This window comes from Sus scrofa, chromosome 1, assembly GCF_000003025.6.
Source record: "Sus scrofa isolate TJ Tabasco breed Duroc chromosome 1, Sscrofa11.1, whole genome shotgun sequence".
In the NCBI taxonomy this organism is placed as follows: Eukaryota; Metazoa; Chordata; class Mammalia; order Artiodactyla; family Suidae; genus Sus; species Sus scrofa.
In genome coordinates this window covers 169,390,297-169,407,729 of record NC_010443.5, presented here as the reverse complement: position 1 = coordinate 169,407,729, position 17,433 = coordinate 169,390,297, and the positions used below count along the sequence as shown (strand labels likewise).

Genomic DNA, 17,433 nt, shown 5'->3' with positions numbered 1-17,433 from the left:
ACTGTAATAAAATGTGTGTGCATGTTTACAGCCTCTGTATATAGTTTGTATCTGTTCCAAAGTGGTAAACAAATTATGGCAAAGTACAAAGAGAAACTCAACTCAGGGCTTAAAATACAAAAGGTGGGACATCTGCTTCCTGCTAAGATGGAGTAGTTTGTGGCAGACCAATACTCATGATCAGATCAACTGAAAAAAGTCTGTTGCATAGCATCAGAAAGCTGTCCGGGCAAGCTGGAATTTAGGGGCCTAGATCAGAGAATTTCAGATTGGTGAATCTATATCTGTGAGATGTTTTTCTCTTAATGGGAATTTGTCAATTTTTGTTGAAGGATAAGAAACCTAGATTTTGGGTAGCAGCCCACACTTAAGAGTCGGAGAAGCCAGCAGAACTTTTAGGGATCTCAAATGATTATAGAGACAAAAGTTGGAATTTAGGATTACCAGCACTTGAGGGACCATGATCCAGGCATATATTGAAGTGAGCCTGAAACTCGGAAGTTTTCCCCTCCAAGTATTTTCTGAATTCTTAAGCTGCATGGGACAAAAGACTAAGAAGATAAAGAGAAAAAGAGAGTAAAGAAGGATCCTAGTCAATACTCTGGACTCTTCAGTGAGACCTGTGAATAGCTATAATCTAGGAAAGGGGATGAGCTTTTATAAAAACTTCAGGGCAGCCTTGATTGGATTAAGGTGATCTCTTCCTTTTTCTGTCTCCCCACAAGAGAGAATAGGATGAACTCTCTCTAATGGGAGATAACCTTGTTGAGCACCTTTACGATTTTATTCATATATAAAAATCATACATTAAGAAATGAGACTGGAGTTCCCATCGTGGTGCAGCGGAAATGAATCCAACTAGGAACCATGAGGTTGTGGGTTCGATCTCTGGCCTTGCTCAGTGGGTTAAGGATCTGTCGTTGCCGTGAGCTGTGGTGTAGGTCACAGACAGGGCTCACATCCTGTGTTGCTGTGGCTCTGGCGTAGGCTGGCGGCTACAGCTCCAATTAGACCCCTAGCCTGGGAACCTCCATATGCTGTGGGTGCGGCCCTAAAAAAAGGACAAAGAGACCGAAAAAAAAAAAAAAAAAGAAATGAGACTAAGGGAGTTCCCATTGGGGCTCAGCAGTAATGAACCCAACTGGTATCCATGACGCTGTGGGACCCCTGGCCTCGCCCAGTGGGTTAAGGATCTGGCGTTGCTGTGAGCTGCAGTGTAGGTCTGAGATGTGGCTTGGATCTGGCATAGCTGTGGCTGTTGCTTAGGACAGCAGCTGCAGCTCTGATTCAACCCCCAGCCTGGGAACATCCATAAACCACAGATGTGGCCCTAAAAAGCAAAAAAAAAAAAAAAAAAAAAAAAAGAAGGGTGGGGGGAGGGTGGAAAGAAGGAAGCTAAGGAGTTCTTGCTGTGGCTTCAATCCCTGATACACCACAGTAGGTTAAGGATCTGGCATTGTTGCAGCTCTGGCTCAGATTCAGTCTCTGGCAGGGAAACTTGCATATGCTGTGGGTGTGGCCAAAAAAAAAAAAAAAAAAAGAAATGAGACTAAGAAAAAAATGGACAATGTCCATGGACTCATAGATGATCCAGTTACTGAATTCAGAGATGTACTTTTTAAAATGTAATAATATATTCAAATTGTAGATAAAAAGATTAAAAATATCTTTATCACAAAACTGTTTGAAATCGTTTGTGTGTGTATAAAGAGCCAAATGGAAATTGTAAAAATAAAAAATGCAATTGAAATTATAAACTCAAAAGATAGGTTTAGCTGTATACTATCCATAAGAGAAGAGAAAAGATTAGTAAGAGCTTTTTTTTTTTTTCATTCTCTCATCTTTATTAGCATTTATGCTGTATATATATATATATATATATTTTTTTTTTTTCTTTTTGTCTTTTTGCCTTTTGAGGGCCTCTCCCATGGCATATGGAGGTTCCCAGGCTAGGGGTCTAATCAAAGCTGTAGCCACCAGCCTACACCAGAGCCACAGCAACGCAGGATCCAAGCTGCATATGTGACCTCCAAGCCGTGTCTGTGACCCACACCACAGCTCACGGCAACACCGGATCCTTAACCCACTCAGCAAGGCCAGAGATCGAACCCGCAACCTCATGGTTCCTAGTCGGATTCATTAACCACTGAGCCACGATGGGAACTCCTATGATATATATTCTACTTGTTATTCTTGTAATGGTTACTTTAAAGACTACAACAAATATTCATAACATATTAAGTCAAATGTATTTTCAGCATTTTTCCCACTTCCCAACTAATCCAACCATCTTTGTGTTGTTGTTGTCACACATTCTAATTCTCTTTATATTTTAAGCCGCAAGACATTATTATTGTGTTTTTAGTCAACATTCACTCAAGAAATGAGAGAAACAGAACCATAAATCAAGTCAAAGAAAATAAATAGCAGATTGTTAGCTATAAGTCCACATATATTGGTGATTACATTAAATGTTAATAGGCCAAATATTTCTAATTATAAGACCAGGATAAAATCAACTGAAAATTTCAGTATGCTGTTTACAAGAAACATACTTACGTATAAAAATACAGAAATGTTGAAAGCAAAAGGATAGATAGATATAGCATGCAGAGACTAACCAACAGAAAAATAGTCTAGCTGTAATAATATTAAAATGTACTTTAGGGCAAGAAACTTTACTTCAGGTAAAGGTGTTTCATAATAATAAAATGGTCAGACCATCAGGGAGCTATAAAAATTCTAACTTTAGAAGTTATTTATTGTGGCTTCAGTACCTGGAAGACAGAAATTCAGTAAGGGGGCAGCTGATATGAAAAACATGATTAAAAATCTTGACCTACTTGACCTGCATCCTCCAACTCCCTGAATACAGAGTCTTTTCAAGTACACATAGAATATTTGACAAAATTGATCATATGTTGGGCCATAAAGCAAGTCCCTACAAATCTCAGAGGATTGAATATATTGAGAGTATAAATTTTGACCAGAATAAAATTAAACTGTAAATAAACACAAAAATAACTAGACAGTCCTCACATGTTTGGAAATTAAGCAATGTACCTCAAAATTACAATAAAATGGAAAATATTTTGAACTAAATATGAAAGTATGATACAACAATAGTGTGGGTGCAGCTAAATTCGTTAGAGGAATATTTCTAGCTTGAAATATGTATTAATATACATTAATTATAGTAATATTAATGTACTTGAGAGTTTACATTAGAAAGGATACAAGAAATTATGTAAACTTTTCTCTCTTAGAAGGCAGGAGAAAAAAATGCAGCAAATTAAACCCAAAGACAATAAATAAAAGTTAAAAAAAGATAAATAAAATGGAAAGCATTTATATAAGAGATGAAAAGCTACAAAGCTAAATATTTTTTTTTTTCTCCTGTGGCGTATGGAAGTTCCTGGGCTAGGGGTTGAATTGGAGCTGCAGCTGCCAGCCTACACCACCATCACAGCAACGCAGGATCCAAGCTGCATATGTGACCTCTGCCACAGCCTATGGTAATGCCAGATTCTTAACCTACTGAGTGAGCCCAGGGATCAAACCTACATCCTCCCAACACTATGTTGGGTTCTTAACCTGCTGAGCCACAATGAGAACTCCTACAAAGCCAAATTTTAACTCTTTGAAAAGACTAAGACAATGTATAAACTTTTAGCAAGAGTGATCAATAAAAAGTTTTTAAAAAACCAAATTATCATTCTCAAGAAGAAAAATATATACTGCAGATATGGCATATATTGAGAGAAAAATAAAAGGCTATTATGGATACCTTGATACTAATAAAGTTGACATTTCAGATTAATTAGGCAAATTCCCACAAAAACACAACTTAGCTAAACTAAGTCAAGAAAAAGTAGAAAATATGAAGAGTTATAGCTATAAAAGTAGGATCTGTAATTGAAAAATCAGTACTGCCAGAGAACAATAAAGAGTAAATTCTTCAGTACTTTTTCCCCAAAATTGACTTAAAAAAATAGCAAAACGTTCAAATTAAGCATGAAAAGGATAAAGGAAAATTGCAGTTCAGTCTGTATCATAAGCTTAGTTATAAAGCCTTAGCCAAAATATCAGTACATTGAATCTGTGCTAATGATAAATGAAAAAATACTTCATGATGAAGTTGGTTTTTAATCCATAAATGCAAGTTTTATGGGGAAAAAAATCAGTTTTTAGAAAAAAATCATTCAAAAATCTGTTGATATAATTTATCACATTGAACTAATAAAGAAAAATTATGATCATCTCAATAAATATAAGAAAAGTATTAGATAAAATTCAAAACCTATTTGCTATTCAAACAAGAAATAATCAGCCATAGACTGGAAGAAGATATTTGCAGCTTGGATCTACAACATATTAAAAGTATCTACAAATCAATAAGAAAGATGGTCAACTTTGTAGAAAGATGAGCACATGACTTAAGCAAGCACCTCACAAAAGAGGATTTCCAAATGACTAGTAAACATATGAAAAGGTGTCCACCTTCACTAAATCATCATGGAAATGCAAATTGCAGTCATAGTGTGATACATACCTACTAGAATGGCTAAAATGAAAACCTTCCTAGCAAGGATGTAGAGCAGTTTGAACTTTCATACATTCCTGGCAGGAGTTTAAGTTAGCCTAATCACTCTTGAAATTATTTGGCAGTACTTACCAAACCTGAACATAAGCATTCTCATGACTTAACAGTACCACTCCAAGATATATAGATATATATATCTATATCTATATATGCCACAGATATACATAGATATCTGTGCCAAAAGTCAAAAGAACAGTCATATCAGCACTATTTGAAATATCCCCAAACTGAAAGAAACTTAAATGTCCATAAGCAGTAGAATGAGTAAATAAATTGTGGGATATTTGTATAATGGAATACCATATGGCAATGAGATTAAACCATTGGTACTCACAAACATAATATTAAATGAAAGAAACGAGTAACAAAAGAGTATATACTACATTATTCTGTTTAAAGTTCAAAAATAAATGAAACTTAACTCATGAAATACAAATTATATGATACCATTAATGTTCACAAGCAGGTTAGAGTAATTTATGGTGATGGAAATACAGATATTGATTATTTGTGAGGGGTGAAAGCATAGTAGCTGGGAGGGCCTTGAGGAGGATATAACTGCCGGTTATATTTTTCTTGATTTTGGTTCTGGTAACAAGTGTACATTCACTTCAGCAAAGGCTGTCAAGCTATATACTTACGATTTATACACTTTTTTTGTATATATGTCATACTTCAGTAAAACTATTTAAATATACCAGAACGTTAATTTGGACAGAAAATAACTAAAAATATGTACTGTTTTCAATGAGAACTCAGCATATTAACTTTTTTCAGTTGAAAATAGTAAAATTACATTTTCCCTTAATTTCAAGAAATATAAATTTTTAGCATGTTTGCTTTAGATTACTTGGTTTCAAATAAAAATATTTTAGTTTTTATTTATCCTCAAGTATTTGTAAATTGTTTTTGCTTTCACATGTCTTGCTATTAACGTTTCTAGTGCCCTAGGGATAGCCATAACATACGTGCATACATTTATTTATTTATTGTCTTTTTAGGGCCATACCTGTGGCATATGGAAGTTCCCAGACTAGGGGTCAAATCAGATCCGTAGCCACCAGCCTACACCACAGGCCATAGCAATGCCAGATCTGACCCACATGCAAACTACATCACAGCTGGCGGCAACACCATATCCTTAACCCACTGAGCAAGGCCAGGGATTAAACCCGCATCCTCATGAATACTATTTGGGTTCTTCACTTGCTGAGCCACAGTGGGATCTCCCATAACATTTAAATAAATAGGTTATATGTGGGCATGTGTGTGTCATAGTGATAGCAAGAAGTTTGGCTTAAGTTTATTTCATTTCAATTATTGCAGCAAACATTATTTCTTTTAACAATTTATTGAGCATTTGTCCTGTGTCAGCTACTGTGCTTTGTGTGTTCACTTGTAACTTAAGTTTTGCAATAATTAAGGTGGGATAGAAAGGTGATATTCCTGTTCCCACCTATAGCCTAGTTGCAAATGGGAAGTAACCTATTAACCTAATTCATATAGAGACAATGCAAAATTTTATCGTGCATTCTCAAAGTAGTCCACCTCAGACCTAGAAATACTTCTTGGAGGTGTTGCTTTACATTTAAGATAATTTAACATGCTTTGAAGTAAACATGAAATTACTTCTCTTAAGAATTAAGTGCTGGATTGCAATGACACGTAATAGTATAAAAGTTTTATCTTTCCCTACTTAAAATTCTCTGGAGGCTTCTCTCAGCTGTCAGAATAAGACCCCAAATGTTATAACGTAGTAACCCAAACCCTTTATAACCTCCCTATCTAGCTTTTTCTCAGTTATTTATATTTTGCCCCACTTTGTAGTTATGTGTTTTCTGTGCCTACAAGGTTCTTTTCTTGACTTCTTATGTACTATTTGTTTTCCATCACTTTAAGTTAAGCATCAAGTCTTCTCAAGTCATTCATTAGTTGTTACCCAGCCCAATCCTTCCTGAACCAGCTGTTTCATTTCTGTGGTCCTTAGTGTGAATAAATCTGTGTTGCTGTTTTACTTATCTCCACATGCTAGCACTTCTAGTCTTAGCATTAGTCTTAGGGTAAGGACTATCTTTGATTTTGTTACCTAGCACACATATGAAAAATGTAATATATGACTGGAAAGAGAAATTAAGATCAATTCAAGTAATATCTTGAATGTTAGACTCAGGAATGTTTATACCTTATTTTAATATATACTAATTAGCCATTGAAAGTTTTTGAGGATAATAAAGTAGATTAAATGTACTATACAACATATTAAAAGAGAAAATGGACGTGAGGAAATTCATCAAGTAGCTGTTGGAATAGTTAATAGTATGCAGTTAATGGCACTGAGAACAGAAAAAAATAGAGCATACTGATTGAGTAAAAGAACTTGGCACTTATTGGATGGGGGTTGAAGGAAAGACTAGGGCATACAGTGTTGGGTTAGGCAAGGAGAATGATGGAAGAGAAGGAAGGGACAAAGAAGAGATTTACAAAGAGTTTTCAGTCTCAGAGATAATACCTGTCATTCTTCTTTTCTTTGAATTAGTTCAAAGAATCTTAAGGATAAGCTGGGTTGTTTTTTGTTTTTTTTTTTTTCAGTCACATAAAATATAGTTCAGAAGGTATGCTATGAGAATATACTTTTTTTTTTTGTCTTCTGTCCTTTTAGGGCCGCAACCAAGGCATATGGGGGTTCCCAGGCTAGGGGTCTAATTGGAGTTGTAGCTGCCAACCTATGCCACTGCCACAGCCACGCCAGATGTGAGTCACATCTGCAACCTACACACACCACAGCTCATGGCAATGCCAGATCCTTAACCCACTGAGCGAGGCCAGGGGTCGAACCCGAAACCTCATGATTCCTAGTCGGATTTGTTTCCGCTGCACCATGACGGGAACTCCAGAATATACTATTGAAGTAAATTAAAAAGAGAACACTGATCATGGGCCAATCTGTCTGTGCCTCTGCCTTTAGGAGGAACATCAGTGTTCAATTAAACTTCCCTAAAGTTTGCATAAACACTGAGCATTCTTTTGCTTCAGAAATTAATGACCACTCTAATTCATATCAAAGCAGTAGATTTTCTAAGGGTACTTGGTAAATGTTTAACATTCAAAGTCTTTCCCCTTTGGCCTACACCATAGCAACAGCAATGCCAGATACAGGCCGGGTCTGTGACATACACCATAGCTCATGACAACACTGGATCTTTAACCCACAGAGCAAGGCCAGGGATTGAACCCGCATCCTCATAGATACTAGTAGCGTTCATTAACTATTGAGCCACAATGGGAACTCCCGGAGATTTTTTTAAAAAGGGAAACAGTAACCTGTTGTCACTGCCCCCATTCTACCCCGTTTTTTTCCAGAGTGGGGTTAGAGGTTCCTAGTGGAAGAGGATTGAAACTAACATCTTAACTTACTCAGCATTAACCATAATTCTCTTTTCTCCCAACTCTCATAGCTATGTTCATAAAACTTCAGGAAAATAAAAAGTAGTTATTACTGTTAAAGAATTAGATAAACATATTTAAAGATGTTTGAATGTATTTGTTTTATTTTATTTTATTTTTGTCTTTTTGCCTTTTCTAGGGCCGCTTCCTGCGGCATATGGAGGTTCCCAGGCTAGGGGTCTAATTGGAGCCATAGCCACTGGCCTATGCCACAGCCACAGCAACGTGGGATCCGAGCTGCATCTGCAACCTTTACCACAGTTCACGGCAACACCAGATCCTTAATCCACTGAGCAAGGCAAGGGATCAAACCCACAACCTCATGGTTCCTAGTCGGATTCGTTAACCACTGCGCCACGATGGGAATTCCAAGATGTTTGAATGTATTTGGGAACAAAAATTATCTTCCCTTTAGTATGATCCGGAGCTATCATCTCGACAATTTGGAGTTGAACTGTCCCGTTTGACCAGTGAGGACAGAACTGTTCCTTTAGTGGTGGAAAAGCTCATAAACTATATCGAAATGCATGGACTGTACACAGAAGGTATTTATCGAAAGTCTGGTTCAACTAATAAAATCAAGGAGCTTCGACAAAGTCTAGATACAGGTAAGATAGTGCCCTCCAAATCAAGACCAACTGCTTTTATTTAAATAGGTCATCTCATGCTCTTAGTTTTCATTACATGTTGATCCTTTTCTTGTAGCCAGAAGAATGCAATCTCTTCTGTGGTGCTTGTTTTATTTATTTATTTATTTTTCATTTTTGGTCAACCCATGACACACAGAGCTCCTGGGCCAGGAGCCTGGGGATTTAACCTGTGTCCACGCACTCCCAAGACACCACAAATACCGTTGTGCCACAGCAGGAGCTCCACTGTTTTATTATTTTATAGCTTCCCAAAGAATCTTTGTTTTTATGTGGTCAGTTTAGCAAACATACATTGAGTGTCATTTGTACAAGTTGTTATTAAGTACTCCAGACAAATATTTAATCTTTTTTACAGTTTGGTAAGATGGTAATATCTGCAATTTATAAAGAAGAAAATGTAGGTTCAGTGAAATCAAATAATGAGCTATTGATGAGATGATATTTTTGTATTAATCTTCACAATAAATCTTTGTACCAGTCTTCACAAGTAGTGATTACTACCCCTATTTACAGATGAAGGAACTGAGGCTTACCTGAGATCTTGCCTAAAGACACCACCAATTAGTGACAAAGTTGGCATTTAACCCTGGATCTTCTGAATCCATAATTTAAACTATTGCCAGTTAGTCTCTATTATTCTGATTGTAAGCTTTTTTTTTTTTTTTTTTTTTTTTTTTGTCTCTTTAGGGCCCCACCCGTGGCATATGGAGATTCCCAGGCTAGGAGTCGAATCAGAGCTACAGCTACAGGCCACAGCCACAGCAACATCAGATCCGAGCCACATCTGTGACCTATACCACAGCTTGTGGCAATGCCGGATCCTTAACCCACTGAGTGAGGCCAGGGATCAAACCTGCATCCTCGTGGATGCTAGTTGGGTTTGTTAACCACTGAACCACGACGGGAACTTTGGTGGTGCTCTTTCTGATGCATCTTCTTGCCTTCCTTCATTCATGACATCATTACTTAAACTGATTAGTGAGTTGAACACCTATCTTTGTAGAGCTCTATACAGGTAGATCTATACCTATATATCTATACATTCTAGCCTGGAATGTATCCAGGGGTTTGACTTTGGCTTTATTTTTCAGCTTGTCTCTGCCACCGCAAACCTAACTACCTATTTCATCATTCATCCTATGTCATTCCAGTCATCTCATGTATAACCTTAGGGAGTTTATAAGTAAAGCAGAGTGAAGCTTTTCTTCACATTTCCTAAGCTCAGTGATCACTGTCCTTTCATCTATAAGAATATCCTTAAAATCACCTTGACTTTTAGAATTGTCATCTGGGCCTTTTTCCGTTTGTCATCTGTGTATCACAGACCAATCCGTCTACAACATGATAAATACAGAAATTGAGAGCAATCATTTCATTTATAGCAGTTTATAGTGCTTTGACATGAAAATGTGTAATCTTTTATTTTACATACCTATCAGTTCACAGCAATTTGGAAAACAACAAACAAAAACCATTCCTTTACCACAGTAGAAGCACTATTCCAAAGCATGGAATTAGACCGTAGAAAATAGTCCATTCGATTAAGAACAAGGCTTCTTTTGGTGATGATAGTTTCTAAAGTGAATTATTTGACTCTCTGTGTGTTTTGGTTTTATCTAACTCTCATCTCTGAATAGATGCTGAGAGTGTAAACCTAGACGACTATAACATACACGTTATTGCAAGTGTATTCAAACAATGGCTTCGTGATTTGCCCAATCCACTCATGACCTTTGAACTATATGAGGAATTTCTTCGAGCTATGGGTAAGTACAGGCTTCCTGGGTTCAAGGGAAGGCCTACACTTGGGAAATAAATGCAGTCTTTGTATTAATTTAGCCATCCTCTCTACTGATTTAGTTCAAAAGTAATGCAGTCGATACAAAACTGCCAGTGAACTCTAACCTATTCAAATGTTGACTTTTTCCTAAAAATTTCTAAGTCATTTAGTTGCTTCTCGTAAAGAGATTGAAAGACTAGTTTATAAACAAACTAAACAATTAAATAGGAGATTTATGTTCATTTAAATTGTGAATGTAGGAATTCTCTTGTGGCACAGCACCTTAAGGATCCAGCATTGTCACTGCAGTGGCTGGGTTGCTGTTATGGCATGAGTTTGATGCCTGGCCCAGGAACTTCCACATTCCTTGGGCATGTCCTCCCCCCCAAAAAAATTGTGAATCTAGGTGAGAACTCAGTGTAAATTTGGTTATCTATTTTATGCCATGCCTAACATGTATGTTGGCTTAGTTTTTCAGTGCTGCAGATGTATAGATATTGATGAAGGCACCAGGAAGTGTTTTTTAGGACCTGAGGCCTGACTTCTCAAGTTCCCATAAGACTGATTTATAACTTATATAGCATTTGATTAATTTTAATGGGGAATTAATTGGTTTGCCACAAAATGCCTGAAAAACCAGGGCATCTCTTGCCTCTTGCTTAATCAAGAATCACTGGAATATAGGAGTCCCCATCGTGGCTCAGTGGTTAACGAATCTGACTAGGAATCATGAGATTTCGGGTTTGATCCCTGGCCTCAATCAGTGGGTTAAGGATCCGGCATTGCCATGAGCTGTGGTGTAGGTCGCAGACGCGGCTCCTATCCCGTGTTGCGGTGGCTGTGGTATAGACCGGCGGCTACATCTCCTATTTGACCCCTAGCCTGGGAAATTCCATATGCTGCAGGAAGTGGCCCTAGAAAAGGCAAAAAGACAAAAATAAAAAATAAATAAAATAAAAATTAAAAACAAAAAGAATTACTGGAATATAGATTAAAACTCAGGAGACTGCTTAGTGAGTATAGAACTCAAGGAAATTAGAAATTACTGTGAGTTGTTCTGCTATACTCCTAGTTTTAGGTATAGCTAAAACTCCTAAAACTCTAGAGCCAGTCTCTCTTGCTGCCTAGTGTCTGTCCAGAAGGAAGATGTAGTATATAAGAGGGGCTATTCAGTCTTATTGGCTGCTCTTACTGCTTTCAGGCCTTCAGGAGAGGAAAGAGACAATCCGTGGTGTATACTCTGTGATTGACCAGCTGTCCCGAACTCATCTCAATACACTGGAACGCCTCATCTTTCATCTGGTCAGGTAACTTCAAGGAGCAAAGGGATGCTTCACAGTTTCTCTTGGATGCCGTCAAATGAATGAAGAGCTCCTTCATATGGAAAACTGACCAATCTTTTTTTCCCTATTGATAAAGTCAGTGCCTCAAACAAGTGGTTACAATTCCTTGAAGTAGAAATTCTCGGCTGAGTTGGACTGCATGGCAGGTGCCTCTCTGCCCTGTGAGATCATGTAAGAGTCTCCTGAGGGCACTGTATTGCCTAGCCTGTTAATTCCTGAACTAGAAAGGATGTGTTGACATAACCTAATTCATAGAAGATGGATTCAGATGGAGCTCAGGAATAGACTGACCAAAGAGACTTCAGGGATAATATTTGTTGTCTGGAGTGTATTGGCAATAGTTGCGGAAAAGCCATCTTTCTCTTTGGATAAATATCTTATATGACTTCTGAAAATGCCTTAAGGTCTCTACTCTGCATTCTTTAGACATGTTCATCTGGTAATGGTGACTTGGGGCAGTGGCTCACAAATTTCCCCTGATAAGCTATCTGCTAGACTGAATTGCTTCAAGGAAGGAACAGGAACAGCTTTGGGAAAAGTCTACAGTGTCTCTCTTCAACTGATAGGAATATCCTTCCTGTACTGCATGATTGATGTCATTCATCTTCTCTCATCTCTTTTGCCTACTTCCCTGCAGTTTTCCTTTTTATACCCCAGTTTCACCTGTTCTTGTTTTTTTTTTTTTTTTTTTTTTTCATTTTTAGGATTGCTCTACAGGAAGACACTAATCGAATGTCTGCTAATGCTTTGGCTATTGTGTTTGCACCCTGCATTCTACGCTGCCCTGACACCATCGACCCACTACAAAGTGTGCAGGACATCAGTAAGACTACCACGTAAGGCCAGTCACTGTCATCTCTGCAAGAACCCAGGGACTTCTGAACCAGTGTGGTCACTTTATCCAGAGAGCGGACATAGTGAATAACTTCTAAATTTCAGATGTTTTCAATAAGATTGCTAGGCACCACTGGGATTTTTTATGCTGAAAATGAAAAGTTTCTTTAGATTCTATTCAGCTTAGCATAATTTGTTTTGAAGAGTCATATCTTTTTTAATTTGGCTTTTCTTTAGGAATGATTATAGTTTCCAAATATATTTTAAAATCTCACTTTAAATCCTTTTTTTAGATTCCACATGTCAGTGATAGCCAGTCAAAAAATGCGACACCAACATCAAATGCTATCACTGACATGTGGAATCTAAAAAAAGGGACACGATGAATTTCTTTACATAACAGATACTGACTCACAAACTTTGGGGGGTGCACTGAGCGTTTGGGATGAACATGCTGTAAAATTTGGTTGTGATGATGGTTGTACACCTATAAATGTAATAAAATTCATTAAGTATTTTAAAAAATCTCATTTTACCAAATTATATATACTTTGTGTTTTCCTATAATCTAATCTAACTGTATTTTTATGACTCTAAATCCCCAAGTCTTAGTACTTCAGTGTTCCTGTATTTAACCTTGGCTTTTTTTCATAGACCTCTGATTTCCTTCCAGAGTGTGGTTCTTAACCTTTTCTGCAAAAGGAGCTTTCTGAAAAAAAGCCTGGTGTTTGTGTCCTTTCTGAGAGTCTGATTTAATAGATCTAGGGTATGGCCTAGGCATTGGGACTTATAACTGCTCCTCAGATAGATATTAAAGTGCAGCCAAAGTTGTGAACTACTGTTATAAACCCTGTCTCTGAGCTCATAAAATAAGGGATGGTGATTTTTCTTTTATCCTCCAACTGTCTACCAGGCTTAGTGGAAAACTAGTCTGTGGGTACTACAATGTATTTGATTTACTTCAACTCTTAACAGTTTTCTCTCTTTTCTCCTGTTTCAGCTGTGTGGAGCTGATTGTTTTGGAACAAATGAATAAATATAAGGCTCGTCTCAAAGACATCAGTAGCCTGGAATTTGCTGAGAATAAGGCAAAGACCAGGCTGTCACTGATTCGTAGATCAATGGTAAGATGCAGGATGTGGAGTCACAGGGGGAATTAGGAGCCTTACTGGGATTTTAAGTAAATGTTATGATGTAGAGAGAGATTATTTTCCAAATATTTTTCACATGGAACAAGTGAAAAAGCACCTTATCTCAGGGTGCTATGTATGCCTCATGTCTGATCTTTTAGTTCTCTTCAGTTACATAAACAAAATATATACTGTTAAATTCGAAGAATTTTTAAAATCAGTATTTGGATAAAATGTTGTTGGTTTAATAATTTGCCCTGTTTTCTTTTCCTGTCCTTTCTATGAAAACTTAGCCTATCCGAACTTTTGACTCTACTTTTCCACCATTTGTTCCGCCCTCAACCATGTTGCTTTTGGTAGACCTGCCAATACTTCTGAGATATAGAGAATTCAATCACTTGCAAGCATGTGATTCATAGGATATGGAATTCACCATGAGTCTACTATTATCAAATAGAGATTTCCTTAAGAGTTTATTGCTAGGTTTTGAAAAAAGCCTTTCAAAAATCTTAATTTATTTCTTCCATTTGCTCACTTTCTGTTTCATATCTTCCTTTGTAATCAGTGACTTATATGTGGATAACTCCAGTTCTCACTGAACAATAATCATTAGGGTCTGGGTGACGGGAAAACAACTGCTGCATTGAAGTTTAATTATTGCCCATTTGATACCCTTTCCCTTAATTGTAAAACAAAATTGTATTAGTGAAAACCCACCCAGATCCCCAGTAAACCTCTAGAGAGAAGCAGGCTTCCTCATCATCATGTCCATGCTTTTGCAGGGACCCAGCAATACTTCCTCTATACTTCATAGTTTATATTTGGATTGGCATTAAAGTAACTCTGTTTATTCCTTTACTGTTAAACTGCCTAGCACAGGACAAGTGCTCAACAATGTCAGTTGATTAAGTTAGTGAAGGGTGTTCTCTAAAAACAAACATAAACATAGAATTTTTCCAGCGGTAAAGGTATTAAATAAAGCTCATCGTAGGACACTTTCTAAAGAGGTTTCTAAATGAGATTTATTTTCCCCAGAAACCTCATTTAAAAGTGAAACCCTTTCTGTAGCATGAATTTTTAGGAACTCAATTCTGAGAGGCCCAAGTTAGTAGTGCCCTTCTGGGGAAAAAGGGAAGAGACCTTTTACTATAAAGCCTCTTTTCAAAGCAGGAAGACAAGCTGTGATTTTTTGCTGATGCTGCAGAAGACGGATTTATTCATTCCATTGAAAGATTAAACCTCTTTTAATGGGGCGATAACATGTACATTCTAACCTTCTGCTTTCCTTTTCATGTCCTTCCTAATCCAGAAACCTGTACTAATTGCAGTTAGATTTATGAGCATTACCCGCAATTCAGTCTCGGTATGTATTAATATTGCAATGTGTCACAGCCACTTTACATTATTGTCTTTCATCCATCCAGGAGTTGTTCTGCTCTGTCTGTCATCCACGCCTGTCCACCCTCCATGTGTAGCCCCAGTTCAGGCCCCACTTTCTGATCAGCCTTCACTTGCTTTTCTCTTACTCTCTTTCTTTAGAACTTTTACTTTCTTTCCTTTGTATCATGTGGTTAAACAATGTCCATTGATAATATACTCATTTTTCCTCTTTGTCAGAGAAGCCTCTTTGTGGATTTCTTCTTGGGTTGGATCATTGAAAGGTGAACATTGAAAGCACTGAAGTATCAAATTAATTTATGCTCTATGAGCTTTGTTCTCATCGATCTCCTCCACTTTATTACTTGAAACACTTATTACTGTTTTTAGCATCCTCCATCATGAGAAGTGCTTATTTGCCCATTCTTACCTGTGACTTTCATGGTGTCATTCTAGGTGTAGTTTTGTTGCTTTTTTTCTCAAGATTGCTTTGGCTACTTGGAGCCCTCTGTGTTTCCATACACATTTGGAATTATTTGTTGTAGTTCTGTGAAAAATGCCCTTGGTATTTTGATAGGAATTATATTAAATCTGTAGATTGCTTTGGGTAGCATGGTGATTTTAACAATATTAATTCTTCCAATCCATGAACACCATATATCTTTCCATTTGTTTGTGTCATCTTCAGTTCTTTCATAAGTGTCTTAGTTTTCCAAGTTCAGGTCTTTTATTTCCTTGGTTAGATTTATTACTAGATATTTTGTTCTCTTTTTTTTTCATTGTTACCGTATAGAAGAAATGCATCAGGGAGTTCCCGTCGTGGCACAGCGGAAATGAATCTGACTAGGAACCATGAGGTTGTGGGTTCGATCCCTGGCCTCACTCAGTGGGTTAAGGATCCAGTGTTGCCATGAGTTGTGATGTAGGTTGCAGACATGGCTCAGATCTGATGTTGCTGTGGCTGTGGTGTAGGCCAATTAGACCCCTAGCCTGGGAACCTCCGTATTCCACGAGTGTGGCCCTAAAAAGCAAAAAAAAAAAAAAAAAGAAAGAAAGAAAAACGATGTTAGAAACACATCAGATTTCTTTATATTAATTTTGTATCATAAAACATTAGTGAATTAATTTATTCTAATAGTTTTTTGGTGGCATCTTTAGGATTTTTTTATATATATTGTATCATGCCTTTTGCAAACAGTGACAGTTTTACTTCTTCCTTTCCAATTTAGGTTCCTTTTACTTTTCTTGTCTGATACTGTGTTAAATAAAAATGATGAGAATGGTCATCCTTGTCTTGTTTCTGATCTTAGAGGAAATACTTTCACTTTTCACCATTGAGTATGATGTTTTGTCATAAATGGCCTTTGTTATGTTGAACTATGCTCCCTTTATACCCACTTTGTTGGCAGTTTTGTTTTGTTTTGTTTTGTTTTGTTTTTTGTCTTTTTTTTTGCTATTTCTTGGGCCGCTCCCGCGGCATATGGAGGTTCCCAGGCTAGGGGTCGAATCGGAGCTGTGGCCGCCAGCCTACGCCAGAGCCACAGCAACGCAGGATCCGAGCCGCGTCTGCAACCTACACCACACAGCTCACGGCAACGCCGGATCGTTAACCCACTGAGCAAGGGCAGGGACCGAACCCGCAACCTCATGGTTCCTAGTCGGATTCGTTAACCACTGCGCCACGACGGGAACTCCCTGTTGGCAGTTTTTAATCATAAATGGATATTGAATGATGTCAAAAGCTTTTTCCACATTTATTCAGATGATTATGATTTTTATTCTTTAGTTTGTTGATGTAGTGTACCACATTAAGTTGATGTAGTGTACCACATTTAGTGTGATGTAGTGTACCCACAGCCACAGCAACGTGGGATCCGAGCTGCATCTGCGACCTACACCACAGTTCACTGCAACACTTTTTTTTGAGGATTTTTGCATCTATGTTCACAGTGACATTGGGCTATATTCTCTTTTTTTGTGATATCTTTGGTTTTGGCGTCAGGGTGAGGCTGGCCTCATAGAATGAGTTCAGAAGCATTTCTTCCTTTTCAGTTTTTGGGAATAGATTAAGATAGGTGTCCTATATACTTTAGGTCATCTCTAGATTACTTGTGATACCTAATTCAATATAAACGTTATGTAAATAGTTGTAAATATAATGCGTTATGTAAATAGTTGTTAGTGCATGGTGGCAAATTCATGTTTTCCTTTTTGGAACTTTCTGAAAATTTTTTTCAAATGTTTTCATTCTGTAGTTAGTTGACTCTGAGAA

General features: G+C 37.4%; 1 protein-coding gene across 21 annotated transcripts in view; it reads left to right on the top strand.

Annotated features, from left to right (window-relative positions):
• The window catches only part of MYO9A (myosin IXA), a 226,744-nt gene that overhangs the window by 189,042 nt on the left and 20,269 nt on the right, over positions 1-17,433 (top strand). For 15 of the 21 annotated variants that reach the window (XM_021100912.1, XM_021100896.1, XM_021100955.1 and 12 more), the window contains 6 exons: positions 8,463-8,655; positions 10,335-10,463; positions 11,679-11,784; positions 12,525-12,656; positions 13,655-13,778; positions 15,094-15,147. In XM_021100912.1, the coding sequence (XP_020956571.1) occupies positions 8,463-8,655; positions 10,335-10,463; positions 11,679-11,784; positions 12,525-12,656; positions 13,655-13,778; positions 15,094-15,147 (738 nt within the window). The remainder of the gene's footprint in view (positions 1-8,462; positions 8,656-10,334; positions 10,464-11,678; positions 11,785-12,524; positions 12,657-13,654; positions 13,779-15,093; positions 15,148-17,433) is intronic. The other 6 variants (XM_021100965.1, XM_021101009.1, XM_021100946.1 and 3 more) reach the window with 1 other exon arrangement.